The following is a 17,350-nucleotide window of genomic DNA, read 5'->3' as shown; positions in this document are numbered from 1 at the left end:
CATATCTTCCAGGAGCTAAAGCAGATACTTCTTAAGGTAAAACAAGGGGTTAACTCCTCACACATCGCAGGCCTGTGTCTGTGATGGAGAATAACACTTGAGTAAATACACTGGATTTTTACACATCAAGTTATTTCACTGACAAAAATAGACTAACCATATTATCAATACAAAATATATAATCAGAATCAGATTGTATTTATTGCCAAGTTCATCTACCTGGACTTTGCTCTGGTTGTTGGTACATAAACTGATCATAAAAACATAAAACACAATAAATACAACACAAATAAGAAAAAAATTAGAACAATATATAAAATAAAAAAACATATAAAAGATAAAAGATATATAAATAAGAAGAATGTAGTGTAACGTATTACTATTATTATCATTCGTATTGTTTGTATATGCATGTTAATGTACAAATATTTAAATGAATAATAAAACTTGCATGTTACATATCATTGTTGTTGATGTCACTATTATTATAATTATTCATTGTACCATACCCCCTCCATTGGTGGAGCCCCCCCTCCCCTCCCCCCCTCCAGAACCGGTGGTCCAGCCTCCTCATCCCCGTCAGAGGGTTTGTTTTGATCGGCGCCGTCTCGCAGCTCCTCGCGGTGGCAGCTGCTGAAGTTGTGGGCGTTTCCGCTAGTCCGTTCGCTCGTCACGGTTTCCCCCGCTGCGAGGCTCTTCTCTCCGGCTGTCGACCCGCGACTCTCCCGATGTTTCTCCCGACACTGGTGGAGGACATGCATCACTTCAAGCCCAGTCGTGACCGGCTGTACACCACCCGGTGCTGCGGATGCTGCCACGTCCGGACGGGGACCATCATCCTGGGGACATGGTACATGGTGCGTAAAATGGGCGATGGACCAGTCGCTAGCATGCTAACGGGGGCTAGCGCTAACAGACAGTTTGTTGTCAACTTCGCTCAATGAGCAAGTTGTGAGATAAGTGTCAACCACGTCACGTTGACTGATCCTGGATATGTTTATAATTATTATCAGAAAGTCCAGCGGTAGCTGTTTCTCACTTTATCACCGTTTTACACCGTGAATACGTGGCAAGTTAACGGTTCGTTAGCATTAGCGCCAGCCTGCTAACCTGTCGGGTTTATGGTAATTATTGTGGTTATTATCATATAAAACCATTAAAGGTTGGAAGTGAAGCTGACAACTGACACGTGTTATTCGTCCACTCCCAGCTGGAGAGACCCCCCATGTAAACACGACATTTAGCTCGGATTACACTCAAGCTAACTGACCTGGGGCATGCTAACAGATCACAACAGAAGTTTGTCTGTGTAAATAATCCGTTATTACACGAACAACTACGAACAGGAAGCTCTGTCATTTATCATATTCCTCTTGTTTAATGTCTTGTGGATCGTGGTTGTGGCTGCAGGTGAATTCCAGGGAGCTGTGTGTCGGTCATCAGCACATCTTGTCCCCGCAGCTCAGCGAAGCCACATCTGGGTTAATCTGCTTCTCATTTCCTCACATCGCGGATCACACAACAGCTGTGTCTGCTTTGTGTGGCGTTTTTAAATCCTCCCACTGAGCTTTTATTTATTTATTTCAAGTTGGACTTTGTCTGACACAAAACACGTGAGCCACGTTCCCCTATTTTCCACTAAAAACCAGTTTTCCCAGTGACAACCTCGCTCTGTTTACACTGTTGACACTGGAAACCAAAGCAACACGAGCAGCCACGAAGGAACCAGACTGACATAGAAAGAGTCAAATGTTTGAAATGGGGGAAGCAGCTGTAACAGGTGAATAATCATCATCGCACCAGAGGCTGACACATATTGTATGTTGTGGGAAATGATCACACACAAGTTGTGTCCAAGAAAACCACTATTCCTGAATACTTTTATCATCAGTGATTAGATGGATTAGTATCATACACCACCTATTAATCAAACCGCTTGAAAAAAAACATGCTGATGTAAATAAACTGGGCAATATCGACAGTACAGAGGGGAAATTATCACACAGAAACCAGTTCGAGCTCTGGTTTGCTGCTGAAAGTATGAAAGAGAAAGGCTCAATGAACTGAATCATTTCTTTATGATCTCACTTCTCAAAAGTTATTCCCGGTTAATTCTTGTGACTTGCTGGAACTTCCAATTAAATACACATTACCACATGTCCTACAAAATAAAAGTCACATTATCTTTTAAACAGGTCACAGATGCCAGTGTTCTTTAAAAGCCTTAATCTCTCTCCTCAGGTGGTCAACCTGTTGATGGGAATCCTGCTCACCGTGGCTGTGACCCACCCGGAGAACGTGCCCACCATCGACCTGCAATATGAGGTCATCGACCATTACTTTGCCTCCAACAGGATGTCTGGTAAGGGCGAATCAACTGCATCGTTAACACTGTTTATTCACTTTATCACGCATTTGCATCAGAGCCTCATCTGTTGGGTGATTAATAGAAATTGAACATGTAACTAGGTTGACAATCAATTATTCATTTCAAACTATTTTTAATCATAAAAAATGATGCTTCTCCTCTGTGAATATTCCTTGTTGTTATTGTCAGTGCTTGGGTCTGTTATTTAGAAAAAAAAATTCATTTGATTTTGCCAACACGGACTAAAGGATGGATTGTTCACTGTTAACTGGTTTTTCATTGAGCAAATTATTTAATTGACCGACTAATCTATAGTAATCGTTCATTGCCGCTTAAATTTAATCAAACACATCTCACGCTTCTGTTTGTTCTTAAAATTCCTCCGTGTCCTGATGGAGCTGACGATGCTGATGGTGAACTGTCCGTTAAAATATCACTACATAGATATTTTTCCTCAGCTGTACCCTCGGGTTTGAATGCACTTATTGTAAGTCGCTTTGGATAAAAGCGTCAGCTAAATGAAATGTAATGTAATGTAATGTAATAAAGCTGGAGTTCGCTAACTCACAGGCTGCTGTTGTGCCGAGATTGAACACGTGATTCATCATCAACAGGGAGCACAACATCTCCCCACTGACTGCTTAACAAAACAAGTCACGGAGACAACAGCGCACCGCTGTGATGTTTACACGCAGGCTGAAAATGTTGTTGTTAGTCTTATTCCACTGATGCTGTTCCTACGTCTTTCCTCAAGGATTTGGGTTTGTCATAGGTGTGTGTGTGCCTGCATGTTTGTGTGAACCTGCGTGTGTGCGTGCACGCCAGGGCAGGGCCAGAAGCACTGTTTGGGTTCCTTTCCTTGTAGCTGGGGGTTGTTTAGTTGGTCGGCCTCCTTGTTTCTCTCAAACAGTAATTAGGCAAAGTACGAAGGGAAACAAGCGCAGTGGGTCGACCTTCCCACAGCAGGCTCACGCCAGCTCACAGATCAGTGGAGGATGTCCACAGGCTGCAGAGACACTGGTTCAGTGGTCACTACTACTGGTTGTGAGAGCAGCTTCATCCGGCTGCACCACACCACAATCCAGGTTTATAGAGAGAACGTGAAAATGGCCGATGCTCAGGTTAAAGGTCGTTGTGTTGATCTTTAAGAACCTGTGATGTTGAAAATAATCGGAATTTTTTTTTATAATTCCAATCAGTATTGGAAATTGATGACAAATGTGATTTAGTACTTCTTTTTTATCAACCCCAACATACAGAGGCTTCTTCATTACTTCTGCCAAGGAGATTGTTTTCATCTGTGTTAGTTAGTTAGTTAGTTCAGGATTCACAATTTGACGGATATCAGAGTTTAACCCAGTTTTATTTTTCGGTCACTGACACGTTCATACAGCTCTCTCAGCTGGAGCTACTGAGAAACAGAACATTCTGTCTCAACCGCATTGCCGAGGTGTTTTTTTTCTCAATAACATCGTCTCAGTAGCGCAACAGGCAGAGCAGTTAGAGGAAGCGAGAGAGTGAGTGATGGAGAGAAAAGAGGATATGAAATGTGGGCCTTTTAATTACCACAGCCTGAGTTTCATGGCTGCGTCGAGCGAGAGGCTTAATGCTTCCCAGAGTCGTGCTTTAGAAACAAGGCTGGCTGGAGAGAGAGATGCCCTGGAGAGTGTGGATTTGTGTGCAAAGCAACGCTGCCTCAAAGCAAATATCCACTCATCAGAAACTCACCGTACAGAGACGGCTGTAATAAAGTACTGACAAATCTAAGCTTGTGTTTGGAAACTGCATTTGTTTTCTGTTTGTCTCACACAGAGAACGCCTGTGTTGGATTTGCCATCTCTCTGCTGATGCTCACCATCAGTGCCATGATGGTGTATGGAGCCATTACAGTAAGTCTGCACTGTAGATATGGAGGCTTCTTATAATTTCTCTTTTTACAGCACAACCTAATTTTTAAAGTATCGTCACGGTTTCTCATGCAAATACGTAATCCCCCACATATGCACGATTTAAATTCCCTCTATGTAGCAGCAACAGAGGGAAGACGTAACCAGAAAAAAGCCCAAGCATCTCTTCTGTGTTTTTATTTTATTTTATTAACTACAGTTTATTTTAGACTAATTCTGTAGCAGTGGGGTGTAACACACTGTGTTTTCACTGCTTGTAATCTTCACCTCACAGGCACCGCCTGATGGCATCAACACTGACAGGTTTGATAGCCTCTCCCCATGGACCCGCATTAAGCTGCTAGTTTGGATGACTGCACAGTTAGAACATGACACACACACACACACTGGCTGTGTCCGCTGTGTGTCTGTTATTCAAGCTTTAGCTGTGCAGGTAGATGCTCCCATGCAGCGCTGCTGTTGGTGTTTGTGTCCCAATGATTTAACCCTCGAGCCACCAGCAGAAATCCCAAACGTATTCAGTGCCTGTATAAATAAAATAGAAATGGAGAGTCAAGTAGATTTTGTTTTGTGTTCAGGCAAATTACCCAGAATGCCTGTAGAGTTTACTGTGATGTGATAAAGCAAAAAGAACCATTTAGCTGATTTTCAACCTTCACTGTGTAGATGTTACAGTTTGACTGATACTCACGTTTACAGGCACAGTTCGCTCTGTTCCTGTTTCAGTATTTACCCCAAATCTCATCTAAGGAAGTTTTCACATCTGCTATTTTGAACAAAGGTTACTGTCTTTTGTCTTTGTCTAAATAACTATTTTACATCCTGTTTCATCACCTTTGATTCATTTATAGATGGGCATGCTTCTGATGTCAGCGTATTGTCAATCCGGCAAGTTGTATTATTTTTAATCGCAGAAAACTCAGATTAGACACAAAGAAAACAGAGGTTAGACTTTTCTTCTCAATACTCGCATGAGAAACTTCTTGCTGCTCTGGCTGTGAGTTTATCCTAAGCTGCCGGATCAGAAGGGACATTCTCCAGAGAAAGTTTTAGTAGTAAGGTTGAAAAAACACCAAGTGGTTCTTTAAAAAAAATCTCCAACCAGATCTTTCTCAATGTTGAGTCATTTCCGTCCACATGTTTCTGATTTCTTCAGCATCGTGACGGATGGCTCATCCCATTCTTCTGCTACCAGCTGTTTGACTTCGCCCTGAGCTGCCTGGTGGCCGTCAGCTCTCTCACCTACCTGCCCAGGATCAAGGACTACCTGGACCAGCTGGTCAGACGCCACAGTGCACACCCACATGACACAATCACACTTCCTCTCCCATGTTCACATGACCACTGAGAATCCTGGAAAACAGCTTTTGTCGTAACCTAGTGCTCGTTGCTTTCTGTTTTAACAAATACTATTAGTACTGCGTCATTAGCCTGTTTCTGGTTAAGTTTCTGTTTAAAACAAATATCTTTCTATCTGGCCTGAAAGCTAGTTTATGAACATGTTGAAATGGGGAACTGGTTAACAGTGCATTTACTTTAAAAAAACAAGTATATTTTTCACTTTGTGTATTTCCATTTAAGTTTTTATTTCAAAACAAGGTCTTAAGCAGTCTGTGGTTTATAGCTGATGACAAAAATACCGGCAGTATGGACTAATGTTATTCCAATTTTAGTGTGAAACTTATATTACGCCACATTCACAAGATCTTTTCTTTCTTTTTAGAGTCTATTTCCAAATCAAAACGTCAAATTTGCTTATCTATTTTATTAAGCTGCTACACCAGCTGCACTCAATGGAGATTATCAAGTTCTTTCTTATTGATTCCGTTGCCTTGATGGTGATGCGAGTTGAATAAAACAGGAAAAGGTTCTATTGATTTTCTGACATCGTCTGTTCTTTTCTTCCGCAGCCAGAGTTCCCGTACAAGGACAACCTCCTCTCTATGGACTCCAGCTGCCTGCTGCTCTTCGTACTCGTCTTCTTTGCCTTCCTCATCATCCTCAAGGTGAAGCTCTTAATTATTCAAAGTTAAACCCAGTGTATTCAGTGTGTGGCAGTTCATTTCAGTTATGGAACTAATAAAAAAGGAGATGAACTATGGTTAGGTGAGAAATCTGATTAGTTCAGTAAAGATGTGAATTCAATACAGAAGCTGTCAAATGTATCTTTAACTTGTATTATTAATTAGATGTTGTGGTTTAAGATTTAGGGATTGAAGCTGTTTAATGACTCAGTTTCACTCTGAAAGTCCAAACTCTCTTTTTGTCTCAGGCTTACTTGATCAACTGTGTGTGGAACTGCTACAAGTACATCAACAACAGGAACATGCCAGAAATCGCTGTGTACCCGGCCTTTGAGACCCCCCCTCAGGTATGAACGCTTCCTGTGATTCCCTCTGATTGAGCACTAAGATCTTCAGTGACACACTCCACACTCATGCAGCATTATGTAATGCCTAAGTAACGCCACCAGGTGGCGGGATGTCCACACAATGACACAAAAAGCAACAAGAGGAAATTCATACAATCAAGTTTTTAAAAGTTTTACAATGTCAGGAGGGAAAGAACTAAACTGCATCATGTTGTTGTGAAGTAAACTCAGAATTACAGTTTAACCACTTTCTTTTTAAGTATTGAAATTATAAACTGAATTTTTTTGACCTGTATAAAAAGACAGAATATTGCGAAAAACACAATTTCCCAAAGTCTCATTAGACATTGAAGAGAAAAAACCAACATCAATTTTTCTTCAGCTTTACAATTTGCGAAACATTGATCAATCTCTATTTTCCACAATGTCTTTGTCTAATTCTCTTCAAGGTCACTAAGTGTACTTTAGTAACGTGTGTTAACTTGGTTTGTCCCAACACGTGTCAGCCATGCTCCATGTTCCTTTTCTCTTTCTCCTCCAGTACATCCTGCCCACTTACGAGATGGCCATGAAGATGCCCGAGAAGGAACCACCTCCCCCCTACATGCCCGCTTAAGCACCAGCACCATTTGTTGCCAAAACACACACACACACATTTGCACATACACACTCATCATATGCATTCCTGCATTCCCTCACTGACCCTCTCTGAACACCTCGATCCCCTCCTCCGACCTGCTGTGTACGTGTAAGGCCACTGAAGACGCTTCGTTCCGCTGGGTTTGTGTCTCTGGAGGCGCGAGAGGAGAAACGTTGGGAGAGATTACGATTTATGTGAATCAAACAAATGACTGAATGGATGAATGTGATGAATTGAAAAGGCGACGGAAGCTACCAGCCCATTTTCTCTCTCCGGCCTTTTTAATGTCGTGGTAAAAGGCATACGTGTGAAAATGTACCTGCTTGAAATCCTCCCATCGATCCAGCACCATTGAACCTATAGATTCATATATGAAGTGTAAAAAGTAAAACAATTATTATGACAATCCACTTATTAGAGCTCTTATTGTTGAATTGTGTTACCTTTTTTCTCCCTGATTATTAATATCTAGACTATTCCACCTCGGCCTATTGACTGGTCTGTAGCTTTTTTGTCTGTTATTTATTTAGCTTTGCTGTGGTTCAGTTCACCGCCTGACCCCGCACCCCCCACATTTTCATCACCCTGATGTGTTAGCAAAGCTAGTGAATAGTTTTCCAGCTGAATCTCGGGGGGGGGGGGGGGGGGGCAGCAGGGGGCGCTGTCTCTGGGTCGGTGTCACTGCTTCTCTCCCTCACAACTGGAGCAAACTGCTAGTCTAGTGAACATTTAGTAGATGCATGCTTCTCGATCACAACCCTTCATTACTTTACTGGTTGTATGATTTAATCCTAGTGATAAAACATTTGACTTCAATAAACATTTCAGAACATTTCTTTCTCCATTTGACTTTTTTGTTCATGTCATAATGTGTCTGAGGCCAAATCCTCAATTCTTCTATTGATTGTGTAGTAAATTGATCACTAAGCCACTTTATCACTTCTAAAAATGTAAAACACACCAACAGAGGATATTTGATTTTAGTCCTTTTGTATAAAATTTACTACTTTTTAGTCACAGACCCCAAATAAATACAATCTTTAACATGTAAGGAAGATACTTAGTATTGTTATTGAATATAATTGTATTTATTTTAAAATGCGTTTAAAAATGTAGACAAAATATGAAAGAAATCCAAGAAATGCTTTTTGGTTACTGGTCTTAAATTGTCACTGGAACTATTACGTTTTTTTTTATTTTTTAACCAGGCTGCATTCCTGATCTCAATAATGAAATTGGCTTTAATAGAAAAATTTGACAGAAGAAGAGTTTTACAGATCCTCCTGGACTGTGCAGTTGAGTGTTTACGCACCGTCCTCCTCATACTGTTGTTCGCCCCGTGGCCTGCAGGTCGTCACCCACTCTGGGATTGGGCGGAGGGTTTGAGGTGTTGCCCTACAGAGCCGCTGATACGTGGAGGCGGTGAGAGGAGGTCAGACCCCCGACGCACTGAGACACAGAGCGGACACAGGTCGCTCAGCAGCAGAGCATCTGCAGACACCATGAAGTCTTCACTGTGGAGCCTGTTGTTCTGCACCTCCCTGCTGCTCTCTGATGTTCTGGCCACTTATCACCTCAGTGCTGTGGATCCTCAGGTGGTCGCTGCACAGAGCCACGCTCAGAGCAGAAACAATGGTCGACCACCGACCAGGACCCTGAATCCTGCAAGTAAGTTTTACTCCGGACCCTGAAATTACTTTTCCTGTTTCAATTTGTAGTACCAGAGGACAAAGTGGTAAAAGTGTAAAAATATCAGTGTTGGAAAGTAAGAAGGTACATTTACTCAAGTCTTACTACTTGTATTTCTGTTTCATTCTACTGATTATTCTTCACCACATTTCAAAGAGGGACTTTGTACTTTTTACTCATTTACTTTGAGATTTTAAGTATTCTTCATTCAGATTTGACTTAAGTAAAGTTTTATCAGTTAAGTAGAAATGACTCATAAACCAGAAACATGTCTGTTCTTATTATTATACAGGATATTAAAATGTGTGATACATATATAATATGTGTGAGCACCATTTGAATATGATGTCAAAATAGTTTGGTGGTTTCATTGACAATACATCATATTCAATGAACTCATCACTGATTGTATAAAACAGTATTATAATTTCAATATAGTTCAATATTTACTTCTGAAATGTGGTGAAGTCTAATTATAAAGGGACATAAAGTAGAAGTAATAGAAACATTTCTCAAAACTACTTGAATAAATGTACCTTCCTGTAGTTTACCTCTGCTCTCCAGTCACGTTTTACTTACTGAAGTCTCTCATTTAATTATTTGCTTGGATAAAAGTAATGCAAATTGTTTTGTATTGAAATGTTGAGACAGTTCTGGATATTTTGAAGAAAAAATACCATATTTTGTACTTTTCTTGAGAACAACGTGCATGAAATCTAAATTCCTGACTGTTGGTTTCTGGAGCTCTGCTCAGTACAAGTGAAACCGTCCATGTGGCTGAACGTTCCCTCATGCTTTAACTAATCACATGTGGTGTCACTTACACAGCTTCACCATCCTCCAACCTACTAATGTTCTCTATCACTTTTCCTTTCTGGTGACCCTGTAGTTCACAGAAGTGATTACACGTATAGAGGAGGGTATCACTACCACTACCAGCCACCACGGATCCCTCCACCGGTTGTGTATCATCCTGTTCCCCTCTCTCCACCAGTGACTTACCACAGACCCTTCATCCCCATGCCGCCCTATCACCACAGGTTCTCGGGGCCGGTGGCACCACACATGCACCACATGTACAAAGGCTTATCTCCCCCTGTAGCTTTCCAGCCACACCACAGGGTCAAAGGCCCGTTTCCTTATGAATTTAAAGGTCAGTGCCCCACCAGGTCAGGCCCCACAGTACCAGCAACACCGGTGGTACAACTCCCAACTGTGCCAGAGCCAACGGTGCTGCCAACTTTGCCGGCCACCACAGCGGCACCGCTGACCACGACCATGCCGGCGGTGGTGACCACAGTGGAGACCCCCGCTCCTGTGACGCTACTGGTCAGTACCCACAGAGGCCTCAACGCCACCATCAGTCCTGTGGAGACAGGTAGAATATTACCAGTCAGGTTTGCTTCCCCACACAAATCAATTAATGCTCCTCGATGCTTTCAAGGTCAGATCTGTGTTTCACTTTGACCAGGACAGAGCCTCTTAAAGTAACAGACATGTTTAGAAACACATTCATTCTCTTCATTCTGAGGCTTGGATGAGAAGATTGAAACCATTTTCATGTCTCTCAGTTAAATTTAACTAAAATAATTGACTTAGCTTAATATAAAGTGTAGAAACATGGGGGACTCACTATCCGAGTGTCAACACCTTTCACAGCTAATTAAGGCCGTTTTCAGACTTGAACTGAAAAGCAAAGTCTGGAAAATGTCAGGACCCAATTTTAATATGTTTTGGGGTCAGTTAACTTTACCCATGTGGCCTTTAGACAGAGTTAACTGTTTCCCCCCCGTTTACAGACTTTATGATCAGCTATTTTTACTGTCTGTTGGGTGTCGCTCCATTTTTACTGTGCAGACATGAGAATGGAGATTACATTTTCCTCAAAATAACTGAAAGAGAGCAAAAAATAAATTGTATAATGTCATTTTGAACTGTGAGATACAGTAGTTTTATTGCGGGAAACAAAATAAGTAAAATGATAATCATCGCAAATGTCTTTTTCCCATCACTTCATTCATTCTCATATATTTTATATCCCATTCATCCATGTTGACGTGTTAACATCAGCTATAAGGAGGCTCCTATGAAACAAATATTTAAAAACTAAAGCACATATAGAAGCAGATAGAACTGAAGTGTCATTTTCTTCTGAACAAGCTGAGAGGATCTGTTGTTGAACCACAGACATGTAGACAAACTGTGTGTAGAAGGCAGGGATCCTAACATCTTTCTGCGTGTGAAACGTCAAACATTCTTTTCATTCATTTCAATGAGAAGCCTTCAAATGTTGAAACACTGAAATGATTTATAGTGTATCTCACTGGTGCTATATCATTTCACCTGAACCCGGTTTCACTGCTGCAGTGATGCACACGAATGTCTCGTTGTTCCTCGTGTGTTGTGCATCATGCCGAGTCGTCTGTGTTTGGTCATTGACTCTTGTCTCCGTGAAAAGTTCGTGAACAATCGTAAATGTGTCTGAGTGATGAACTGGGTTGTGAGTATTAACTGGACTTATTCCTGCCATGGTTTGGTTGATCACCAGAGACGGACTCCACGTGCAGGAGCCGCCTCTTGGACCTGGTCTTCATCATCGACAGCTCTCGCAGCGTTCGTCCTGGTGAGTTTGAGAAGGTCAAGATCTTCCTGGCTGACATGTTGGACACTCTGGAGGTGGGCCCGGAAGCCACCAGAGTGGCTGTGGTCAACTATGCCAGCACCGTCAAGATCGAGTTCCTGCTCAAAGACCACTTCAACAAACCTGACATGAAGAAAGCCATCTCCCGCATCGGGCCCTTGGCGGCAGGGACCATGACCGGCCTCGCCATCAAATCTGCAATGAACGAGGCCTTCACCGAGCAGTCCGGAGCCCGGCCTCGCTCGAGGAACATCTCCAAGGTGGCCATCATTGTGACGGACGGGAGGCCTCAGGACCAGGTGGAGGAGGTGTCAGCCTCAGCGCGGGCCTCTGGCATCGAGATCTACGCCGTCGGGGTGGACCGTGCAGACATGCGCTCGCTGCAGCTGATGGCCAGCACCCCCCTGGACGACCACGTGTTCTACGTGGAGACATACGGCGTTATTGAGAAGCTCACCTCCAAGTTCAGGGAGACCCTTTGCGGTAGGACAAAGATGGGCCTGCAAGACCTTTTACCACCATTAACCCCGGTTCTAGTCCCTGTAAGGGGCATCTACAGTCTCCAGGGGGTTTGTTTCACTTTGTGGATCATATACAGTGTTTGTGGTGAATTGTAAACTATGAAATCAGTGTGTGCTCTCAACCCCCACATGGACTGCAGATGTCGGCACTAGAACCTGCTTGTGGCTGCAGAGATTAAACCTGTGCAAAGTCTTGGGGCCGAGCTGCCCTAAACTTTCAGAGAAAAAATCGTACATGGTAATTAAATAGTAATTTGTTTTACAACCAAAGCACCATTATGGATTGCATTTGAGGATTTAATCGTGCAGTAGAACCTCAGGATTCGAAAACACCTAGATTGATACAGTAATAGAACTGATATACAGGATTCAAGAATAAGAATTGGGATATATCTGAGATTTGGATTCTGCTGTAAACTTTTCCCGTCTCACGCTGTGATGTTTGTGTCGTTTTGTTTGTGCTTTAAATGTCACTGTTGTACCTCAGTGTGATTTCATGTGTTGTCCCACACACAGTGAACCTAACATCTGACAGAGATGAGGTGAGGTTGCATGAATGGAACAGGTGGTCAAGTACAAACACTTTCGAAAGAAGCTTAGAAATACAATCATACAAACATATCTTTATTTGACTTATATCTGTCAGCAGAAATCTTAGAGTAACCTGCTTGCACATGAACCTGGCACCATCCCTGAATCCCCTCTCGTTCCAGGTCTGGACTCCTGCGCCATGGGACACGAGTGCGAACACGTTTGTGTCAACAGCAACGTCTCCTATTACTGCAAGTGTCGCGCCAGTTTCATCCTGAACGCTGACATGAAAACGTGTTCCCCGAAAGGTAAGAGCTTCCTGTCTGGATCATGTATATAAACATGGACGCTCTGAAAGTGAAGCCAAATCCTCTTGATCGCCCCCCGGTGGCTGGCGGCAGTATTGGTCATTAACCCTGCCTCCTCCATGTTAGTGAAGTCCTTGACTAACAGAAGTATAATCCCTGATTCTATTATTCACTGTTTAGAGAACAACAACTTAATTTTTGTTGTGACAGTGGTTTCTGTAAATGATGGTAGATTCCCTTTGGAAAATGTGTGTCTGTGTTCGTTTTGGTTGCGGTGTGTTCTTGAACCTCGTCCCAGTAGGAAGTGGGTGTGGGTGGTATCATATATGTGTTTGTGTCTCTCTGCGTGATCTGTTACACCGATGTGAACTCCTCCTTTCTCCCTGGGAAGAGATGAAGGTGGAGGTGGTGGAGGTGGATCCCTGTAAATGCGAGTCCAGACTGGCCTTCCAGAAGCAGACGCAGGCGGCCATCCAGCTGCTCACAGCCAAGCATATCCTTCCTGTTGTTTCAGGTGGAAGACGCTCTATTATGAGCAGACTCCGCCGGTGTTGAAATTTAACAGTGTGTCTTGTGTGTGTTTAATGGAGCTACATGAACGCCATTCGTCATCCTGCGTCACATGTGTTCTCAAATGTGTTTCCTTGACTGACCTCACTGGCGGATGTGTCTGGGAGAATTCAGCATCTGGAGAACGCGGTGGGCCGTGCATGAAGCTGGACACAGAGGTGGGCATTGACAACTTTAGTTTTTTGGGGTGATTGATGGTGGAGAAAAACTTCCCACCCACCTCAGTGTCTGACCTCTTGGTGATTTACTTTGTGCGATGGCAGCTAACCGGGTTGTTTCCTGTCAGAGCCACAGATCAGCCCGGACTTCTGCTTCCTGTCGTCCACCATCCCGTAACAACAACAACCACAAGTCGAGTGAAGGGATTCACAAACCAGGATCCCTCAAACTTCCCTTGTGTTACAGCTGTCAACGATGTCCACAACTGATCTGGGATGCTTTATGAACTGTCAATGAAATGTATTGAAACTGCTGTAAAAGCAACATATTGGATTTTCTCTTAACACCAGTATGAACATGCTGTGATGCTAAATAACCCCAAAAAACGAATATTACATTAATTTGTCCTCCTGTACTGTATCGTGTAAGTTGTACGTCTTGTTTGTGCATATTGTACATAGAGGTTATTTGTGGAAATGTCTAATTGTGATTAATGTAGTGATTCGATTTTAATAGGAAATTACAGTTTACTCAGAGGCAGAAAAGTGTCTTACATTTATGTATTTTTACACATTTACTTTATAACAAACATATATATGTTGTATGAACGCTATGAGATCTATAAATGTAATAAAATTGACAGATTGGACAATAAAATAATCAAACTAATTTATTTTTGTCTTTATAATAATCAATATTATATGTGAAATCACAAGTTTGTGTCATGAGATGGTAAAACATTATATGTATGCATCTTTCCATGTGAGTCTTAATTGATTATATAGAGAGGCAAGGAGAAACACAATAAAAGGGAAATGCTTAAACAGACAATAAACAATATAATAAAATTATGGCTTTAAGGAATTTAGCTTTAAACTGTAAACAGCATTTTAAGTAATATGGCCGTCCTATGTGCTTTTAATATTTCAATAAATCAACTACCAACTTGATATACATAGAAATAGTTTAAGCATAAACATTCAACTCATAAAAAATATTTTTAATCAATATTTTAAGCTTGGACAATTTGAGTCTTATAAATTCCATCTGATAAATAAAAAATAAACTTGTGATATAGAACTGTAAAAAACACCTGACAATGCATCTTTATATATAAAAAAAAAAATTCAGTGACTCTCACTGCAGATCAGTCTTCAACCGGATCTGTAAATCATGTGGGAGAATCAGAAGTATGTGATTGTGTGGAGATAAATGAGGCCTTATATCAGCCTCTGCGATATAACTAGATTCATGTGACATGTATGTATTTCTGTGTCAATATGGAAAAGTAAATATTGCTGCAGCTTCGGCATTTCTATTAACAACCTGCCATAATTCACCCCAACCTCTTAAAAAAAACGTGGAACTGTTTGATATATGGGGTAAGGGGGAAATCAGTTGGTGACCTCTGACCCCTTTTTACTCACAGAAACACATCTCAATAAATAAAATACAGCAGGAATTAAAATCTGAATTGTAGCAATAACAAAGCTGTTAATTTGATTTGTTGCATATATCGTTGTTTCTGGTTATAACTATCGAGTCTTTTTAAAACCCTCAGCGGTGTCTAAAAAACAACAGACAGGTCCTGGTGGTGTTTCCTGTGGAATGTGCTGGCTGGTCTGCCTGGAACAGAACTGACAACAGAGCGTCTCTGTCTGAGGCGGAGAGTCAACACGCCAACGTTTACCTTGAGTCTGGTTTGGATCTTCTCCCTCCTTCCTCTCAGCACACAGCTGTTTTATGTTTGTTTGCTATCTGCTCTGGCTTTCATGGTTACCACACACACACACACACACACACACAGAGAGGTGAGCCCACCAGTGTTTTAGTGGAAGAAGATGAATGGGACTCGCACACCTTCGAGAAGTTGGAAAGATACATGAAGTCCGGTGCAGTGTGTCCCTGCTGAAGTTACAGAAGATGTGGATGAACTTTATTCCTAAATAATATTTTTTTTAAATGGTTTACGTGCTTTGATTTATACATTTGTTTAGTAGGGACATACTTTATATTTAAAGGCTTTATACTGTATCCTTACAATGAACAGTCCTACAAATATCTGTAAGCTAAGAAAATGTAATTAGTTTTTTTGTTCCAACATTCCCCTGTGAAACCAATTTGAAATTCACTTGATCCAGATTTGGATCTGCACAAAACACACTCACACACTCATAAATATCAGTTGATGAGTTTCTAAAAATGCCTGATATTGTTCATCAAGATCTAGGAATTATACTCAGAGGAATAAATGAAAATGTGGAAACCCATCCTATCTCACAATGGTAAAGAAAGTACATCCGTCCCCTGATCTCATGCACGTCTTTCCTGGTTCTGCCAGACTGAAGTGGACTTAGAGAAGATTCACCTGCCTCGAGCCACTAATCTTTACTTCATGTGCACATGTTTCCCCCTAAATCCTTTCACAGACAGTTTGAAGGTGTTTGTCCGGATTTAAAAACACTGGAGCGACTCCTTAAAAAACAATTCCACAACATCCTGACAGTTTTTCATTGATTACATGCAGGACGTTCTGTGTAGAGCTTTCTGTAAACAGTGAAGAGTGAAGTTAGAAATCTGTGCATCATCCTACCTGATTTATCTGCAATGAAGTATCGTCACTAAATTTTAATTTAATGAATTCTAAAATGTTTTCTACTACTTCTACACACTCAGCGTGTGTGTTATTGTATAATAACGCTCAGTGGTTAACCCACATTTCCACAGGTTGTATGTTATTGCCATTTTCTCACTAGTGTCAACAGCCGTCCTTCCTCTGGGTCAAACTGGTCTCTGTTTGATCCGTTTCAGCTCGTTCACACTGTCTGGAGATAAATGGGGCGCAGAGATGGGAAGTGCTCGTCTCCTAAGTGACCTTCGCTTTCTTTAGGTGTCATCTTCACCCGGGAGATGGTCTGAGAATCTCTCAGCAGTTTGCTTATCGTTGAGTATTTATTTACTGCATGAAGTGTCCACACTGTCCACTGAGACTGGTGTGGACATATGTTTGAGTTGGTTCCAGTTGATTGAGTGAACTGGACTTTACCGAGATAACATTACAGATAAATAAACAGTGACAATATGTAAAGTGTTATGTTTCTGTTATGTACCATGACTTAATATTCATTGCTCCTTTGCTATTTGTTATCATAAACTTCAGTGTATATTCACATACATTCGCTGCCTTGTTTTAATGAGATTCTATATCTAGTCTGCAAACTGCTGTTAAGAGATTATACTTAACTTCAGTAAATAGATGGATACGTAGGAGGATAATTAACACGGCTTAATCGAGACATCATTTCAAGTAATATTAGATTATAATTATTCAGTTTAGATAATAATGTTGAGAACAATTCGCTCTGATGGAATTTTTGTGTTATCAGTCTAGACTTTATTAATAACAAGATTAAATATATAGGCCAATCTTCAGATCTGCTCTCAACGTTTAATGATGTTATGTTTTTATAATTTTGCATTTTGTGTCTCCTTCATATTCTAAAAAGTGTCAAGTAATAAAATGAAAATAGAATAATATAAAATGGTGCAAACTGTTAGGGGAACTTTGAAACACGTTTTCAACCTGGTTTCAACCTAAGTCCCGCCTACTCTCGTCGCTCTGCACGGCGATTGGGTGCTTTGTTC

At 41.4% G+C, this 17,350-nt stretch overlaps 2 protein-coding genes across 2 annotated transcripts; both read left to right on the top strand.

The window, feature by feature from the left end:
* Positions 1–606: 606 nt before the first annotated feature.
* Positions 607–8,118, top strand: laptm4a (lysosomal protein transmembrane 4 alpha). Its single transcript, XM_062411256.1, has 7 exons — positions 607–857; positions 2,242–2,362; positions 4,181–4,257; positions 5,432–5,554; positions 6,186–6,281; positions 6,548–6,646; positions 7,188–8,118. The coding sequence occupies exons 1-7, from the start codon at positions 729–731 to the stop codon at positions 7,260–7,262; spliced, it is 720 nt and encodes a 239-aa protein (XP_062267240.1). The 5' UTR covers positions 607–728; the 3' UTR covers positions 7,263–8,118.
* A 670-nt stretch (positions 8,119–8,788) lies between these two features.
* matn3a (matrilin 3a) lies at positions 8,789–14,374 on the top strand. Its single transcript, XM_062411748.1, has 6 exons — positions 8,789–8,954; positions 11,524–12,099; positions 12,851–12,976; positions 13,368–13,469; positions 13,635–13,704; positions 13,810–14,374. Exons 1-5 carry the CDS (start codon positions 8,789–8,791, stop codon positions 13,688–13,690), a joined length of 1,026 nt encoding a protein of 341 aa, XP_062267732.1. The 3' UTR covers positions 13,691–13,704; positions 13,810–14,374.
* Positions 14,375–17,350: the final 2,976 nt, after the last annotated feature.

Source organism: Platichthys flesus, chromosome 18, assembly GCF_949316205.1.
Source record: "Platichthys flesus chromosome 18, fPlaFle2.1, whole genome shotgun sequence".
NCBI classification, from domain to species: domain Eukaryota; kingdom Metazoa; phylum Chordata; class Actinopteri; order Pleuronectiformes; family Pleuronectidae; genus Platichthys; species Platichthys flesus.
This window is presented reverse-complemented; position numbering and strand designations above follow the sequence as displayed.